Here is a 16976-nt window from a genome sequence, read left to right on the forward strand (position 1 = left end):
AATGCCTCCCCCCCACCGGGTGCCAGGCTGCTGCAGGGCTGACCCCCATCCCCACGATGCTCCCTTTGCACCAAAACGGTTGGAGGAAAACGGGGGAACTGGGACACCCACCTGCCGCCAACCAGCACCCCCAAGACCCCCTTCCTCCACCCCAGCCCTGGTAAACGCAGCCCCAGCAGTGCTGCGGAGGGCCACAGCACCCATAAACACGGCGCAGGATGTGGCACGCAAGCAGTGGTCCGTCACCAGTAATTAAGTGGGGGCGTGGGGTAGGAGCGGTACGGGAAAAGGGCTGTGGCGTGGGAAGCAGCCCGGCCGGCTCCCGACACGTGCGTGCCAGCACCGTGCCTCAGTTTCCCTTCTCATCCAGCCTGCCACGGGCCAGCCGCAAGTGGGAAGGGGCTGAGCTGGTAATGGGGAGAGGGGAATCACCCCCCCACAGGGCACCCCATCATCCCAGGGCACCCAGCTGCACCCTCCCCGTGCGAGCCGAGGGGCACCTGGGATGGGGGGCAGCGGGCGCAGGAGGTGACTCACCCCCGGACACGGCGGCCGGAGGAAACGCCGACAAAGCGGCTCCTTCCTCGCGGCGCAGCCGGTCGCCGGCACGCAGGTGGCACCGGGACAAACAGTGCTGTCCCCCGCGCCCCCACCCCCCGCCCCGACCCCGACCCCCCCGGGCCAAACCCGCCGTGGATCCAGACTTTCGGGATCAAATCCGCCGCAGGCCCTGTGGACCCAGACCCGGTGCCCACGGGAGGTTCGCGGCACGGTGCCAGGCTCACCGTGCTCACGGGTCACGCTGTTGGTGACAGGATGTGACCACGGCCAGCCCTGAGTCACCGCGATGCCAGATCCGGCCCCGGGAAGGGATGGGAAGGTCCCTTGGATCCCAGTTTGGGGACCATGTGCCCAGTTTGGGCACCCCCTGCCCAGTTTGGAGACTGCGTGTACAGTTTGAGGACCCCATTCCCACTCGGGGGACCCCATTCCCAGTTGGGGGACCCCATTCCCAGCTGGGGGACCCCATTCCCAGTTTGGGGACTCCATGTTGGACCCCACTCCCAGCCCCTCACCATCGATCAGCCGACAGCGGCGGCTTCTTGCAGGAATTTGACCCAAATTCCCCCCCCCGAGCAGGTGGGATGAGGGTTGTGAAACCCCAGCGGGGCGACAACTGCCCGGTGGGGTTGGGTTTCGGGGTGGGGGGGTTGGGGGGAGATTTATTGCCTCCAGGTTCATGGGACCCCCCCTGGCATTGCCCGAGGCGCTGCTGCCGCCCCCCGGCGTGGCTCTGGGGGGGCAGGGCCACCCCATGGAGGGGAGCAGAGAGGGGCCCGGCTGCTTGCCCAAACATGGCCAGTGATTTCGGGGGGGTGACACCGGAGCTGGCTCGAGGGGCGGTGGAGGGGGGGCCATCGGGGGTGGGGGGGCACCCTGTGGGGGGCACCCACACCCCACCACGACCCCGGCAGCACCACCCCAATGTCTTCCTCCTCTTCCTCTTCCCAGGGGTTTGTTCGTTTGTGACCATGGGGACATACGACCCCCCCCCAAACCCCTCCCTGCTGTTGGCAAAACCCCCCCCCCAAAAAAAAAAAAAAAAGCCATTTTGGGGAGAGGGGGCACAACCAGGCATCTCCCCAGAAAGGCTCCCGGCTGGGAGCACAAGCGCACCCCCAAAAGCCTCTCCCCGTTGGGGAGCACCAAGCAGGAGAGGGCAGGGAACCCCCCCCATGGACCCCCCCATCTCGGGGACCCCCCTTGCCGCTGGATCGGGCCCCGCGGGGGGAGGATCGGGCCCGCCGCGCCCCACGCCGCCCCCTGCAGGACGGCCAGAGACGTTCGGAATTCCCACTCTTTCTTCTGATTGGCCACACGGTTGGAGCCAATAAGACGAGGAGGTGTCGGCCTAGGAGGCGGACCCGGTGCAGTATCGCAGCCAATCGAAAACCGAGGATGTGCTCTGCCTCCCGAACCGGCCCGGAAAAGGCAGGAACCAATGAGAGTCGGGGCCGGAGGGTGGGGGGGAGGGGCGGAAGGAGTGACGACCAATGGAAGCGGCGCAGAGGGTGGAGGGGGCGGTCCCGGCGGGGCCGCTCTCAGCCAATGGGAAGCTCGGGGGGCGGGCCCCGGTTTCCAGAGAGTTCGGAGAGGGGAGCGGAGCGGAGCGGCGGTGAGTGGGGGGCGGCGGGCCTCGACCCCCGAGCCCCGACCCCTGACCCCGACCCCCGCGGACCCTGGGGGCCGGCACCCCGCTCCCCGCCCCGCCGGGACCCGCGGGGACCCCCGGGAGCGGGGCCCGGGCCCTGTCAGCGGCGGGAACCCGGCCGGGGGGGGGGTACGTAGGGTTGGGGGGTGCTTCTCGGGGAGGCGCTTTGGGGTGGCCCCCCCCGCACCGGTGACCTGGTTTGGGGTGTCCCCGCGCCGTGGGTGCCCCGCGGAGGGGTTGCTGGTCGGCCCCGACGCCCGGCCGGCGCTGTCACGTCTCAGGGACCGGGGTGTCACATCGCCCACGGACACCCCGCCGACATCCCCCACCCCCGACACCCCCCACCCCAGCAGCCGCCCCCCGGTTTGGGCTCGGAGGTGTCCGGCGGGGAGGGGGCACCACCCCCGAGGCCCCGGGGAGCGGCCCCAGCGGGTCCGTGTCACCCCCCGCCCCACGCGGGACGTGTCCGTGGGGGCGCCAGCCCCGTGGGGGCCCCGACCCGGTGGAGTTTGTCACGAGGAGCCCCTTATTTACCTCCTGCCGGGGGGGGCCGGGCGCTTCCCCGTGTCCCCCCCCCGCCCCGTGTCACAAGATAAACACGTCCACGCCCCGCGTGGGGCTTATCGGCCGCCGGCACATTGCCCGGGGTGGGGGGCGGCGGCGTGGGGGGATCCTCCGCCATCCCCCACACCCCCAGGGTGCTGCTGCTGCGGGGAAGCTGAGGCAGGGCTGCAGGACCCTGGTGCGGGGTGGCTCCGCGGGGGTAAAACCCCTCAGGGGGGTGCCGGGGGGGTCCCAAGCCAGGGGAAGGTGGTGTGGGATGGGGAGGGGGCGCAGGCCTGGGTCTCACGGTTTTCTCTTCTCGCAGCACGTCAAGAAGCGAGGAAGATGGTGAAGGAGACGGGCTACTACGACCTGCTGGGCGTGCGGCCGGGAGCCAGCCTGGATGAGATCAAGCGGGCGTACCGGCGCCTGGCGCTGCGCTACCACCCCGACAAGAACCCCAGCGAGGGCGAGCGGGTACGTGCGGCCACCCCCGGCACCCACCCAGCTCGCTTTCCCCCCTGTCTCACCCGCTTTCCCCCCCCTCCCCAGTTTAAGCAGATCTCCCAAGCCTACGAGGTGCTGTCGGATGCCCACAAACGGGCGCTCTACGACCGCGGCGGGGAGCGGGCCATGAAGGAGGGCGGCCTGGGGAGCCGAGGAGGAAGCAGCGGATTCGGTTCCCCCATGGATATCTTCGACCTCTTTTTCGGCGGGGGAGTGCGGATGCGCAGCCGAGTGGACAGGCGAGGTACGGGGGACGACGGACCCGCCGGGACCCCGGGTGCCATGGCACGGGGGATGCCAGGATCCAGTTGGCGGCGCACAGGCCACCTCCCTCCCCGCGGCGCACGGCCTGACGCGGTTCCTCGTCATCCTCATTACTTTCTCTGTTTGCCCCTCTTCAAAGGGCCCTTCCCTGTCCCTGTCCCAGCTTTCCCCCGCCGTCCCCAGGGCTGGGGCTGAGTCAGCCCAGCGCTGCCCTCGGCTCCCCGCGAGCCCCGGGGGAGGCTGCAGCGAGACGCAGGGCGTGCAGGGCCGCTCCGGTGACTGTACAGATGTTTTTGGCCTGGGTCACAGGGAGAGAGGGTGACTCGCCACGGTGTTTCTTGCTGAAGTGGCACGATTTAATAGTAGGGCAATTAGGAGGCCAAGGGGAGCGTCTCGGCGACTCCAAGCAGAGCCTCTCCGGCCGGGTTGAGGCGATAAGCAGCTGGAGGGCAGCTGGGCGACAGAGGGTGCTGGGGTAGGGGCCGTGCCCGACCCACACTGGGGACACGGGGCTGCCCCGGGGCAGCTGGCAGGTTCCAGGCTTGGAGGCACGAGGAGATCCCTGCTAGAGGTTCCTCCGAGCCCTCACGCCAAGCCTGGCTTAAAGCTGTTTCTGTTCCTGCCGCCGTCCCTGAGGATTAAGCGGGAATATCTCTGGAGGGAAGCTGTTGGCCACCATTCCTTGTCGAGGACCGGTGACGCCGAGCCGCTGGCGGCCAGCGTCCATCTGGTCACGGCTCGGGGGGCGGCGTGTGGCCGGGCGCTGATCCGGGGCTCTCCCCTCCGTCCGTCCAGGGAAGACGGTGGTGCACCAGCTCTCGGTGTCGCTGGAGGATCTCTACAACGGCACCACGCGCAAGCTGTCCCTGCAGAAGAACGTCATCTGTAGGAAGTGTGGAGGTGAGGGCCGGAGGGGCCGGGGTGCCCGGGGGTCCTCCCCAGCGCCGCAGCCCGCCTCCTCACCCCTCTGCCTCCGTTCACCGCAGGCTGCGGGGTGCGGGAGGGCGCCCAGAGGAGGTGCCCCAAGTGCCACGGCTCGGGCATGGAGGTTCGCATCCACCAGCTGGGGCCCAGTATGATCCAGCAGATCCAGACGGTGTGTTCGCAGTGCCAGGGCCAGGGCGAGTGGATCCGGCCGCGGGACTGCTGCCTCACCTGCAACGGCCGCAAGGTCGTGCGGGAGAAGAAGATCCTCAGCGTTCACCTGGATAAAGGTGAGGACGGAGCCGCGTAGGGAGCGGGGCTCGCCCCCAAAGTGTCCTCCGCGCCCTGAGCTCTCCCCACGCTCCCCGCAGGCATGAAGGACGGGCAGAAGATCACCTTCCATGAGGAAGGGGACCAGGTTCCCGGCCTGGAGCCTGGGGACATCATTATTGTCCTGGATCAAAAGGAACACCCCGTTTTCCGACGCAGCGGTGACGACCTCATCGTCAAGAGGGAGATCAGCCTGGCAGACGCCTTGTGTGGCTGCCGACAGGTCATCCGCACCCTGGACAACAGGACCCTGCTCGTCTCCTCCCAGCCAGGTGGGCTGGGATGGGGCGGGGGGCTCTGCGAGGAGCCGGGGGGTGCCGGGAGCCGCTGGGCACAGCAAGGTGACGCTAATCTCTGTCTCAGGTGACGTTATCCGACCTGGGGACCTCAAGTGCGTCCCCAACGAGGGGATGCCCGTCTACAGGAGCCCCTTCCAGAAGGGAAAACTCATCCTGCAGTTCCAGGTGAGGAGCTGGGGCTGGGCGGGAGCCGGTGTCCCCCCTCCCCGGGGTCCCCGCCTGTCCATCCAGCGCCTTCATCTCCCCCCTCCGGTCGCAGGTGAAGTTCCCCGAGCCCGGCTGGCTCCCCACCGACCGCCTCCGCCAGCTCCAGTCCTTCTTCCCGCCCCAGGAGGAGGTGATGGCCACCGAGGACACGGAGGAGGTAGAGCTCAGCGACTACACGTCCCACAGCGGGCCCGGCCGACGGCCCTACACCGGCGAAGCTTACCACGAAGACGACTTTGAGGATGGCATGCGCCAGCACGTCCAGTGCCAGACCTCATAGCCGGGAGGGCCGGAGCCCCCCACCACGGGCGGCAGCCGGGCTCATCCCACGGGGGGCCGCAGGGCCAGGGCCGCTCGGCGGGGAAGGAAGGGGGCTCGGAGAGCCGTCATCACGTTCAGGGATGTACATAGGTCGCCTTTCCGACAGCACTTAACCTCCCTCGCCCCCCTCGGGGAGCCGGGCAGGGGGCTGCCCTGCTCTGGGGGGACCCCTGCACCCTGCTGCCAAGGGACGAGGCCCCTCTTTCACCTGCCCACAGGAGGGAGCCACGTCCTCCCTCCGGCTCCATCTCCCGCGCTGGCGGAGGAGCCGCTGCGCCGGCCGTGGGCTCGGTGGCCAAGTCCAGCCGTTGGCAGCCCGGCGGGCGCGTCCTGCCCTGGACCCATGACGAGGAGGAGGGGGGGCTGACCTTCCCCGCCCCGCCTCAGTTTCCCCATCTGCGGTCCCGGTGGGACAAAGCTTCCACAGGAGCTAATTTGGGGAGGGCAGGAGTCCCCTGCCGGGGTCCCTCAGGGTGCTGTCTGGCCCCACGCCATGGGGTGCCGCTGCCCGGGCCCCCCGAGGTCCCTTGCTTTGCCCGTTTCTTTCCTTGCTGGAGCCGGGGTCAGGCCTGGGGAGCAGAGGGGGTTTCTCTTTTCTCTTTGCACAGAACAGAAGGGGTGTTTCGGGGGTGGGGGGAGGGAACCCATCCCTTTAATTTATTTTTGGAAGAATTTAAAAGATATTTTCTTTTTTTTTTTTTTTTTGGTTTGGAAGTGGGGAAAGACTTTGTACATGGCATTAAAAGCAAGTCCCGAGCCCGAGTGGCCGCGTGTTCCCGCAGCGGGGCCGCGCTCCCTGCGGACAGGACGGCGGGGAGCGGGCGGTGGCTCCTGCGCCCCGCTTTGATGTGCCGGGGCGTGCCTCAGTTTCCCCGGCTTTGCACAACAGGGAGGTGACGCACAGGGCTCGGCCGGGGCCGGCCGCCAGCTCCTGCCGCGGGTTTCTTCCCTCTTCGCCGCCTCCTCGGGCTGAGCTGGAGCAGGAGCTGCGCAAAGCCGAGGACGCGGACCCCCGCAGACCCCCCCCGGCTGCGGTCAGCAGCCGCTCAGGCAGGGTCCTGTCCCTGTTCCCGCCCTCCCCAGACCCCCGTCACCCCAGCTTGCCATCCCCGGCCCCCCCCCCCCCCCACCCGGTTCCAGCCCTCATCCCAAGTCCCCAAAATAATCCTGTGACCCTTTGCATCACCTCTGCACCCCCAGACCCCGGCATGCTGCTCCGTCCGTCACCCCCAGACACACACACACACCCTTATTGGACCCTTTGCATCATTCAGCGCCCCTGGAGCCTCTCACGATGGAGGCAGACCCCCCCGAAATAAACTTGGGCCCCCTCTTGGGTGGGCAAGTGAGGGGGGGGCTCCAGGCTGCGCTATGGGGCAGAACTAGGCTGGGAAACCCCCCAAAAACTGCTGTGGGTCAGGCTGCACCTTATAAAATGCCCCGTGTCCCCCTGCAATTGCAGCTGCCTGCGGAGACACCCCCCCCCCCCGCAGTAGGATGGGGGTGAAACCCTGCAGCCCCTCGCCCATGGGGACCCCCAATCTGGGGATGTGGGTGGGGGCTGCAGCCGGGTTCCCCCCTCCCTTACACTGGGGCCCAAGAAAGCGTCCGGCGCCAGATGTGGCTGGAGGGGGGGGAGGAGGAGGAGGAGGAGGCTGAGAACAATGCTGGCCGGCTGCCAGCCGTGGGGGGAGCGGGGCAGGGGGCTCCCACCACAGCCCCCAGCCCAGAGGGCAGTGGGGTGCCCTGCCAGGGGAGCGAAGGGAGCTGACGGTCACACCCCCCCCCAAAAAGGGGTGCGTGTCCCCCTCCCAAGAGCTGAGAGCGGTTTTGGGGAGCTGCACCCCCCGTTGCGGGTACGGCTGCATCACCCCACATCCCACGGTGACACCCCCCGGATGACGCTCCCCTCCCGTCACGCTGGGTGCAAGGCACCCTGGCCCTGGGGAAGGGGGTCCCCACCGGTGGGACCCCCCAGCCTCGGCCGGTGTCTGCCCACGCGGCCGCCATGTGCCACAGCGCGTCGGGGCAGGCGGCCTCGCTGACCCACCGGCGCGACGCCACCGCGTGTGTCCCCCCCCCACTGCGTCCCCCCAAGCCCCTCGGCGACGGCATTGCCGAAGCCACGCACAACGGGGACCCCCCAGAAACCCCCATTCCAGTGAGCGAGGGATGGGGGGGAGCTCAGGGGTGAAGACCCCTCCCCAAGCCTGGCACTTCCCCGGCCCCTGGGTCATCTGCCAGACCCCGAAATGAGTGGGTATTGGGGGGGGGGGGGGGGGGCCTGTGCTGGGGGGGTCACAGTGAGCGTGGACCCCAGGAGCCATCCAGGGTGGGCACTGACCCGGCCCAGAGGGTGCCAGGGGGTGGTGGAGGGGGTGACCCTGGCCCTGGGGTGGGGGGAGTGCGGGTGGGGAGGGCAGCAGCTCCCCCCCCGCCCTTACAGCAGAGTTAGGGTGGGGTGGGGGGGCACAGCTTGGCCGGAGCTGTTTCAGCCCCTTCCCGGCACTGGGGGGCTGGGGGTTGGGGGGGAGTTACCGTTAAGCCCCCTCTCCCCCCAAGCCAGAAGCCCCCCACCCCCCGCCCCCGCATCCCAGCCCGGGGGAGGGGGATGCCCCCCCCAAACCTGCCCAATAAGTCCTGTCCCCCCCCAAACCGAGCAGGTATTCACCATGGTGGGGACAAGAGCCAGCGTGTGTCCCCCACTTTTGGGGGGGGTGTCGAAGCCCCCTCCCTGCTCCCTCCCAGAAGCTCTGGGGTGGGGGGGAAGGGAACACGAGGGAACCCTGGGGACCCCAAAGGGGCCACACCTCCCCCCGCCCCGCTCCCCCTCGCCAGGCCGAGCCTTCGCTTCCAGAAAAACGCGTGGAAAAGCGCCGGGGCAGGGGCTGGGGGCCCCCCCGGGCGGGGTGGGGGGGTGGGGGGCGTTCATTACCCGCAGCACAAAGCGGGGCAGGGGGCGGGGTGGGGGGGCTGGGGCCCCGCTTTGTCTCCAGCAGATGAAAGGCAAGGGGCCAACCCGGGCCCCCTCCCCAGCCCGGGGGGCAGCGGGGGTCACCAGGGAGGATTAGTGCCGGATTAGAGGCGCCGGGGGGCACCCGAAACCACCCACGGGGTCCCATTGGGGGGGGTCACAGCTCAGGGCATCCCCCCCCCAGCAGGGGCCAGAGGAGGAATTTGCTTTTGTTGGCAGAGCAGCAGCCGCCCAGCGCCGGCACTGGGGGGGGGGGACATGCAGTGGGGAGGGGGGGGCACACCCAGCCCCAGGACCCCCCCAAAACCGTGGGGCAGCACCCACAGAGCAGGATGGGGACCCCCCCCTCCAGGTGTCCAGCGTGGCCGGGGGCTGTGTGTGTGTGTTGGGGCGTGGGGGGGGGGGGGTACAGGCAGCTGGTGGCCCCATGGACCATCCAGATGTGACCCCCCCCAATCTCGGGGTACCACGGCCCCCCCCCCCCCCCGTGCTCCCCCCAACCCTGGGGGCTCGGAAGAGAGACAAATTGGAGCCGTCCCCAGGGCAGCCGGGGAGAAAGAGGATATTCCTCCGGCGGGGCGAAGCGGGAGGGTCGGATTCGGGGGGGGCGGGGGGCTGGTTTCCATTACCGGCTGCTCCCGCCCGGTTGTGGCTTGTGCCAGGTCTCGGGGGGGGGTTTGGGGAGGGGGGCGGGAAATGGTGGGTTTGGGGGAGAGGGGAGGGGGCCGGGGCCGGCGGGTCCCCCCAGTGATGCCGTCTGGTCCCCGTTACGGGGCGGGACGTCGGGAGAGCCGCGCTGCGGCTTCGGCAGCGGCTCGGGAACGGCGATGGGCGCCTGCCAAGCGTCCACCTGGAGACACCGGAGCCTTCGGCCTCCTCCTCCTCCTCCTCCCTAGGGAAGGTGTAATTACACCCTTCCCGCTGCTCCTGGCGGTGCAGCATCCCGCCCGGGGCGTGGGGGCAAAGCCAACCCCAAATCCTGCCCCCACCCACCCCCCCCAGGGCCACTCACTGCTGTGTGTCCCCCGCCAAGCCAGGGCAGGAGGGGTGCCGGGTCCCCATCCCCCCCCCCCCCCCATCACCCCAGTGGCACCCCAAGGCTCAGCGGGACCCCAGTGCTGGCAGGGGCGGGGGGGGGTGTGGGTCAGTGCCCCCCAGCCGAGGGGTCCCAGCCCACCCTGGGGAGCAGCTTCGCTGCAGCTCCCGGAATAAGGGGGGGAGCTAAGGCTGGGGGGGGGGCACGGGGAACGGCTGCACCCCCCCATCCCCGGGGTCCCCCTGCACCCCAATATCCCCCCCTACACCGCTGCGGGCTGACACCCACCCACCCCACCCCCCCGGGGTGAGTAATGCCGCTTCATGGCGGGCAATTAGCAGGCAGCACCCTAACGAGCGGGCCAGGGAGCCACGGCCCGCCCGGCAGCACCCATGGGTGCCCCGGCGCCTCCAGCCGAGCGGGGAGAGGGTCTCACTCCCCCTCCTTTTACCAGAGCTGATGCTGAATCCAAAGCGTGAGCCCAGCCCCACGCCGCCCTCCCTGCCCCACGGCTGCCCCTCGCTTCCCACGCTTGAGACACGCCAACGAGGCCGCCGCCTTCGCCCCCGGCCCCTTGCGCAAGGGCTGCGGTGCGGGAGCGGGCTGCGGTGCGGGAGCCGTGCGTGTGCCTGCGGGCCGGGAGGGGACGGGCAACGCCGGCGGGCTGGGGGGGTTGGAGGCTATTTATTGAAAAGAGGAGGGAGGTGGCGGGGACGATCCCGGGGTGGGGGGGGGCGGGGGGGGGGTTCGGTCCCGGAGCTGCAACGGCCGCGGTGCCACCGGCTTCGGGTGGTTTGGTGTTTCCTTCCGATACAATATTCACAAATAAATACTGGGGAGGGGGGGAGCGAGCGCAGCCCCGGGGCAGGGCGAGGGCCAGGGGCGCATTAAACAATTAAAAAAAAAGAACCATAAAAATAAGAAAAAAAAAAAACAAAACAAATCAAACTGAACCAAAAACAGTTAAAACCAACCCAAAGGTCCAGGGAGGCGGCTGCGTTACCCCCCACCGCGTCGCCGGCGCCTCTCCAAAAACCGGGCGCTTTGTCCGCGCCGAGGGCAGCAGCAGAACGGGGCCAGAAATCGAGATTTTCCACCCCCAGAGAGACCCCCGCGCGCGGGGGGGATGTGCGAAAACCCACCCCCCCCCCCCCCAAAAAAAAAAAAGGGGTTTCTCTGATTTAACCCAGTGGGAAGATGCGACCCCCTCCCCGTGGCTGTGGGAGGAGTGGAGGGGCCCGGAGGGGACATAGAGGGGGGGTGGTGGGGGCTGGGGAGGGGGTCATGGGGCTGGGGAGGGGGTTGGGGGAGGACGGGGACACCGGCGCGGTGGCGGGGGGTCAGCGGAGCGGGGGGGAGGGCGTCACTCCCGGACGTAGACCCTGGTGCAGACGACGTCGTCGGCTGTCATCGTCTGCAAGGAGGAGGGGGTCAGGGTCACGGCTGTGGCCCCCACCCCACCCAACCCCCCCACCCCACAGGAGTTTCCCAGCATGCACTGGGGCAGAGATGCCAACCCCCCCCCCTCCATCCTCACCAGGATGAGCTCCCCATCGTTGGTCATCTCCCTGGACCAGCCCGTCTTGGGCCCTTCGCCCTTCAGCAGCCGCTGCTCACACACCATCTTGTTCTCGCTTTCCCACTTGGCCAAGCTCTGCGGAGGGGGGAGAGGGGCACGCTGCGGGAGGGGGAGGGGGGACACCCCGAGAAACCCCCGCGCAGCCCCCGCAGGCAGGACCATCCATCACCGCCCGCCCGGAGATGGATAGGGCCATTTGTTCCCTGGCGCTGACAGTTGCTGGGGCTCATCTGTCACCTGGGGGTGGGGGGTGGGGGGGGTGCAGGGAGAGGGGATGGGGCGCAGCGGCGCCCGGCAGGCGCGGGGAGGGGGGGAGAGGGGGACCGGCTCCCGGGGGACAGCGTGTGGCTGCATGTGCGCCAACACGCATGCGCACGTGCAAACACGCGTGCGCGTGTAACCGCGCGCAGCATTGAGTCCTCCTGCCCTCGTGCAAAACGCGTGCGCGCAGGTGTCTGCACGCACGCCCACGCGGGCTCCTGTGCGTGGGTACGGTGCACGCACACGCGTGAGCGAGCGCCCGACTCACGTATCGGGTCGGGATTTGCTCCCCCGCCCCGGCGCGGGCAAGGGGTCGCCCCCCACCTTGCAGGGCCGCCCGTCCACCGTCTGCTCCTCGAACTCCTCGCCGATCCGGAAGCTGATCTCGGTGGTGCGGACGGTGGTCGAGGTCTTGATGTAGAAGGTTTCCCCGTCCTGCTTGATCTCCACCGCCGGCTTCGAGGCCGCCGCCACCGCGATCTTCCTCAGCATCATGTTGACGCCTGGGGAAGGGGGTGGATGTGTCGAGCCCCCCTCCCATTCCCGCCCCGGAGCTGCCCCTTCCCCGCGGGGTGACCCGCAGACGGGGAGGTTAAGTGGGGCTGGATGCAGCCCCTCTCCCCTGAGACATCGGGGGGCGCAGCCACAGCCCCCCCAGTGCGGCAGACAACACATCCCAGGGGGACCCTGAGCACTGCAGGCGGCTCAGGGCAACCCATGGGGGATGTATTAGCCCCCCCGCCACATCTGGGCCACATCTGGCTCTCGTTACCTGGCGGGGAGGGGGGATGATGCGGGGTGGCTCCGGATACGCCCGAGGGAAGGGATGAGCATGACGGGGAGGGTGCGGGGGCGAGGGCTCACCCAGCACGGGGTGACGGCGAGGACGAGGCCGGGGAGCAGCTCTGCGCCCGGTGACCTGCGTGACCCCCCACCCCGCAGGGTGCCCCCCCCCCCAACCACAGGGCAGCTGGGGCTTTGTCCCCCCGTCCCCAAGCTCCCGCTCCCGGCGGTGGCTCATCCATCACAGCCCCGAGCCCCCGGCTGTCACCCGGCTCCCCAGCGAGCTGCTCTTTGGGGACATTGTTCCCGTGTCACCCGAAAGCTGCGGGTGGGCACCCGGCCAGCCCTGCTGGGAGGGGGATCATGCCCCGGCCACCACCCCCTGCACCCCCGGGGGGGGGCCTTGCAGTGAGAGCCTCCCCCCCGATGCAGAGATGGGGGGGACACAGACAGCCCCAGCCCCACAGTGGGGACACGGGTGGGATGCGGGTGCTTGGGGGAAGCTCCGGGAGCCGAATCTTGCAGCGGGGGGATGGACACATCCCTTTGGGGTCCCTGCCACGACACTGCTGGGGGCTGGGGTGGGGGGGCTGGGGTCCCCACTGCCCCCCCGCGTCCCTTCCCTCCCTCCCAGGCCTGCCTCACGCTGGGGTGGGTCCCCAAGACCAAGCTGTGAGCAGACGGAGCCCCAGTGTCCCCCCCGCAACGCTCACGGGGGGTGTGGGGGGGATGTGAGGAGAAACAACTCCCCCCAATGGGAGCAGAGGTTTTTTGGTGGGGGGGAACATGATGCAGCCAGACTTGGGGTCTTGAGCTGATCCTTCCCCACCGAGCCCCTCCGCCCGGGGGGTCCGGAGGTATCGGCTTCCCCCAGAGCTGCTGAAAGGCCCGGGGGGGCTCAGGGGGGTGGCGAAGGGCAGAGCCCCCCGCTCGCGCCGTGGGAAAGGAAGAGCGGCTCGCTGCAGGCTGGCAGATTTATTTTCCTGCTGAGGTTTCTCCGAGCCAGTTTCACCGGCGGGGCTGGAAGGGGGAGAGGGGGCGAAGGGGGGAGAGGGGAGTGAAATCCAAGAAAGTGATAATTATACTGAAATATTTGTTACGTATCCCCTAACCTGGAAAATATTCCGCTCCGGCAGCTCCCCGGCAGGCGAGGAGAGGGTCAGGCAGAGGGGAGGTGCAGGGGGGCTGGCTCCGGCTCTGCCCAAAACCCCGGGGACCCCCGCAGCCTGTGCTCCCCACTTTCCCCCCCTGCGATGGGTTCTGGCCCCATGAGCTCCCCAAGAAACCCCAGGATCGCGGTGAGGGGCAGAGGGGACCCGAAATGAGCCCTGTGGGATGGGGGCACCCACGCAGCGAGGGTCCCGTCTGGGCTGTGAGTTTGGGGACCCCAGGGTCTGTGCCCCGGGGGGGTGGGCAGGTGAGCCCCGGTGGGTGCCTTTAGGGTGGTGGGCACAGGGTGCTGGCGGGGAGGAAGGGGGCAAAGGGGACTGTGAAGGTAGCAGGGGGAGAATTTGGGGGTGCCCACACTTGGGGAGGCCACCACTGTGGGGAAACTGAGGCGGGGGGAGGAGGGGGGGCCTGTTGCCCCTCCCGTGCCTCAGTTTCCCCAGTGGAGAAGCAACACCGAGGGCTTTGCGAAAAGGGGGGAGCAGGGCGGGGGTCCCCTCCGGCACACGGCGGCTCCCTGTGATCCCCCCGAGGCTGGAGGAGGGTTTCGGAGGGCAAATGGGGGGCAGGATCCCTTGCCGCCCCCCAGCTATTCCGGAGGGGGGGGACCCCGAGTTGGGGGGAGATGGGGGTCGCACTCACCCAACGCCTTCAGCAGCTCCTCAAAGTTTTCCGAGCTCTTCATCTTCCAGTTCCCGGAGAAGTTGGGCATCGCGGCTACCGGGGGGAACCGGGGGGGAACCGAGGGGGCACCGAGGGGGCACCGACCGACCCGCCGCTCCCTCCGCACCGGCACCGGCCCCGGCCCCGCCGCTCTCCCGTCCCGTCCCGCCCGCGCCGGCCGTTTTATTGCCGGGCTGGTCCCACCCCCCTCCGCCCCCGGCCCCGGCCCCGGCCCCCCCCGGCGAGGGCTCCCCACTCACCTGCGGGGCTTCGCACCGGGAGGGCGCCGGAGGGAGCCCCCCACCCCTCTCGATCTGCCCCGGGGGGTGCGGGGTGAAGGCACCCCCAGCTGCCTGCACCCCCTCCCCCGAACTGCCTGCAACCCTCCCCCAGCAGCCCATGTACCCCCAAGCTTCCTGCACCCCCCTAAACTGCCCACAACCCCCCCGAGCAGCCAGCACCCCCCTGAACTGCCTGCAATTCCCCCTAAACTGTCTGCACTCCCCCGAACTGCCCACATCCCCCCCCGAGCTGCCTGTACCCCCCCTATAATGTCTGCACCCTCCTTGAATTGCCCACATCCCCCCAAACTGCCCGCATCCCCCCCTGAGCTGACTGCACCCCCCCAAACTGCCCGCACCCCCCTTGAATTGCTCACCTCCCCCCAAACTGCCCGCATCCCCCCTAAAGTGTCTGCACCCCCCAAACTGCCCACATCCCCCCCAAACTGCCTGAACGCCCCCCCAAACTGCCTGCACCCCCCTTGAATTGCCCACCTCCCCCCAAACTGCCTGCATCCCCCCCTGAGCTGACTGCACCCCCCAAACTGCCTGCACCCCCCTTGAATTGCTCACCTCCCCCCAAATTGCCTGCATCCCCCCCTGAGCTGACTGCACCCCCCAAACTGCCTGCACCCCCCTTGAATTGCTCACCTCCCCCCAAACTGCCCGCATCCCCCCCTGAGCTGACTGCACCCCCCAAACTGCCTGCACCCCCCTTGAATTGCTCACCTCCCCCCAAACTGCCCGCATCCCCCCCTGAGCTGACTGCACCCCCCAAACTGCCCGCACCCCCCTTGAATTGCCCACATCCCCCCAAACTGCCTGCACCCCCCCCGAGCTGCCTGCACCCCCCTTGAATTGCCCAAATCCCCCCCGAGCTGCCTGCACCCTCCCTAAAATGTCTGCACCCCCCTTGAACTGCCCACATCGCCCCCAAACTCTGCCCATATCCCCAAACTGCCCGCACCCCCCCGAGCTGCCTGCACCCCCCCAAAACTGCCCACATCCCCCCCGACCTGCCCGCACCCCCCAATCTGCCTGCACCCCCCCCCCGACCCTGCGCCCGCTCGCCCACCGGCGGCGGGGCCGGGCACCCGTGGGCGCCCACGCGCGCTTGGAGGCACGCCAGGGGCCCGCACACACACGCGCGCGCGTGCACGCGTGCAGCAGGCGTGTCGGCGCGCCCGGGCGGCCGTTTGCACACGCGTGTGCGCGCAGGTGCTCGCGGACGCGCATCCACGGACGTTAAGTACCGAGGCGTGCCAATTCGTCCGGCTACGCGTTCGCAGGCGCACACGCGCGTGTGGGTGTACACGCGCGTGTGCACACGCGTACGCCTGCACGGCCAGGGCTGCGTCACCCCCCGGGCTCCGGCACCGGCCGGCGGCCCTCGCCGCGCCGCGGGAGGTTTGCTTTGGCCGCGGGCCTGGGGGAAAAGCAAGAAGATTAACTGCTAACGCTAGATTAAACCCCTGATAAATTAGGCCCGGGTAAAGTGTGATGAATTATTTTCTGGCGTTTCCCTCCCCTGTGAACAGCCGGAGGACGGTGTCGCGCGGGGCAGGTTGTGCCGCGGTGCCGGGCCCCGGCGTCGCAACCCCAGGCGAAAGCAAGAAACGGCGTTTTCGGGTTCATCGGTGGCTCTGAAATGGAAGGGGAGAGATTTCTGCTCTGGTTTTGGGTGGGGGGGGGGGGGAAAGTCACGCTAAAGCTGCCACCACCCCCCTCTTCCTCCTGATTCCAGCCCACCCCTCACCCCCAAATCCTCCCGGCCGCGACGCCGGCGAGCCAAGTCGTGGCTTGCAGCGAGCCTCTAATCCCCCGAAGAACAGGATTTATAACAAAGAGCTGACATAACCTTACCTACAGCCCCGCAGATGCTCGACGCGACGCCGGAGGGGATGGGGATGGCGGAGGGGCTCGGGGAGGGGGCGGCAAGGGAAGGGTCACCCCAAGCCCTTTGTCCCGGGGGTGCGGGAGCTGCGTCCCCCCCGTCGTGGTGTCACGGGAGGGGGTGACGCCGCGTGTTTGCTGCAAGTTTGAGGGAAGTGGGGGGGGGGAAGCCCTGTTTGCAGAAGGGGGTCCTGCCTGTAGCCCCCCCCTCCACCCCCCAGGGCACCCCAATCCCCATCCCGGGGCCGTGCTGGTCACTGTCACCCAGCGGGGTTTATGAATGGCAGCCCCGCATCTGGAAGGGATTTTGCTGGGAAGGGCGGATAAAACCTTCGCACCCCACCCTCCTCTCCCTCCTTCCCGGCCCGGGAGAGCCCTAGGGTGGGCAGTAACCAACCCACCCACCCCCTGAGAGCCAGTGACCCCCAAAAAGGCTACGGATTAGCCGAGAGAGGTGGCGGAGCAGCATCCCGCGCCCGGGCAGCAGCGGCTGGCTCGGCCTCTGGAAACAGCTGGCACCGGCTGCCGCCGCCCCGCTCCCCCCTTCCCGGCAAAAATCCTCGCAAACCGCAGAAATCCTGAGCGCTGAGACCGCCGAGGGCCCCTCCAACCCGGGCACGGCTCCCACCCCGGCTCGGCACCCCCCCGTGGGTCCCCCCCCAAATGCTATCAATGCCCCAGAGCCCCTCGTGGCGGGATGTGGCTGCGTGGGGACGTCACCCCCCCACTACA

General features: G+C 69.0%; 2 protein-coding genes and 1 long non-coding RNA gene across 4 annotated transcripts; 1 reads left to right on the plus strand and 2 right to left on the minus strand.

Annotated features, from left to right (window-relative positions):
* The first annotated feature begins 2092 nt into the window (after positions 1–2092).
* On the plus strand, positions 2093–6363 carry LOC135318080 (dnaJ homolog subfamily A member 1-like). 2 transcript variants are annotated; one of them, XM_064474908.1, is made up of 8 exons: positions 2093–2176; positions 3081–3232; positions 3308–3506; positions 4322–4426; positions 4513–4740; positions 4822–5052; positions 5144–5244; positions 5339–6363. In XM_064474908.1, the coding sequence occupies exons 1-8, from the start codon at positions 2110–2112 to the stop codon at positions 5564–5566; spliced, it is 1311 nt and encodes a 436-aa protein (XP_064330978.1). In that variant the 5' UTR covers positions 2093–2109; the 3' UTR covers positions 5567–6363. The 2 variants fall into 2 exon arrangements, with proteins under 2 accessions (XP_064330978.1, XP_064330977.1); XM_064474907.1 differs by having other exon boundaries at positions 3081–3506.
* A 3919-nt stretch (positions 6364–10282) lies between these two features.
* Positions 10283–14245, minus strand: CRABP2 (cellular retinoic acid binding protein 2). Its single transcript, XM_064474948.1, has 4 exons — positions 14050–14245; positions 11782–11960; positions 11155–11271; positions 10283–11031 (listed from the first exon to the last, which is right to left on the minus strand). Exons 1-4 carry the CDS (start codon positions 14117–14119, stop codon positions 10981–10983), a joined length of 417 nt encoding a protein of 138 aa, XP_064331018.1. The 5' UTR covers positions 14120–14245; the 3' UTR covers positions 10283–10980.
* Positions 14246–15810: 1565 nt separating this feature from the next.
* On the minus strand, positions 15811–16253 carry LOC135318108 (uncharacterized). The gene is made up of 2 exons (XR_010376531.1): positions 16215–16253; positions 15811–15994 (listed from the first exon to the last, which is right to left on the minus strand). It is a non-coding gene; the product is annotated as an uncharacterized LOC135318108 (long non-coding RNA).
* Positions 16254–16976: the final 723 nt, after the last annotated feature.

Source organism: Phalacrocorax carbo, chromosome 28 (assembly GCF_963921805.1).
Source record: "Phalacrocorax carbo chromosome 28, bPhaCar2.1, whole genome shotgun sequence".
NCBI lineage: Eukaryota > Metazoa > Chordata > Aves > Suliformes > Phalacrocoracidae > Phalacrocorax > Phalacrocorax carbo.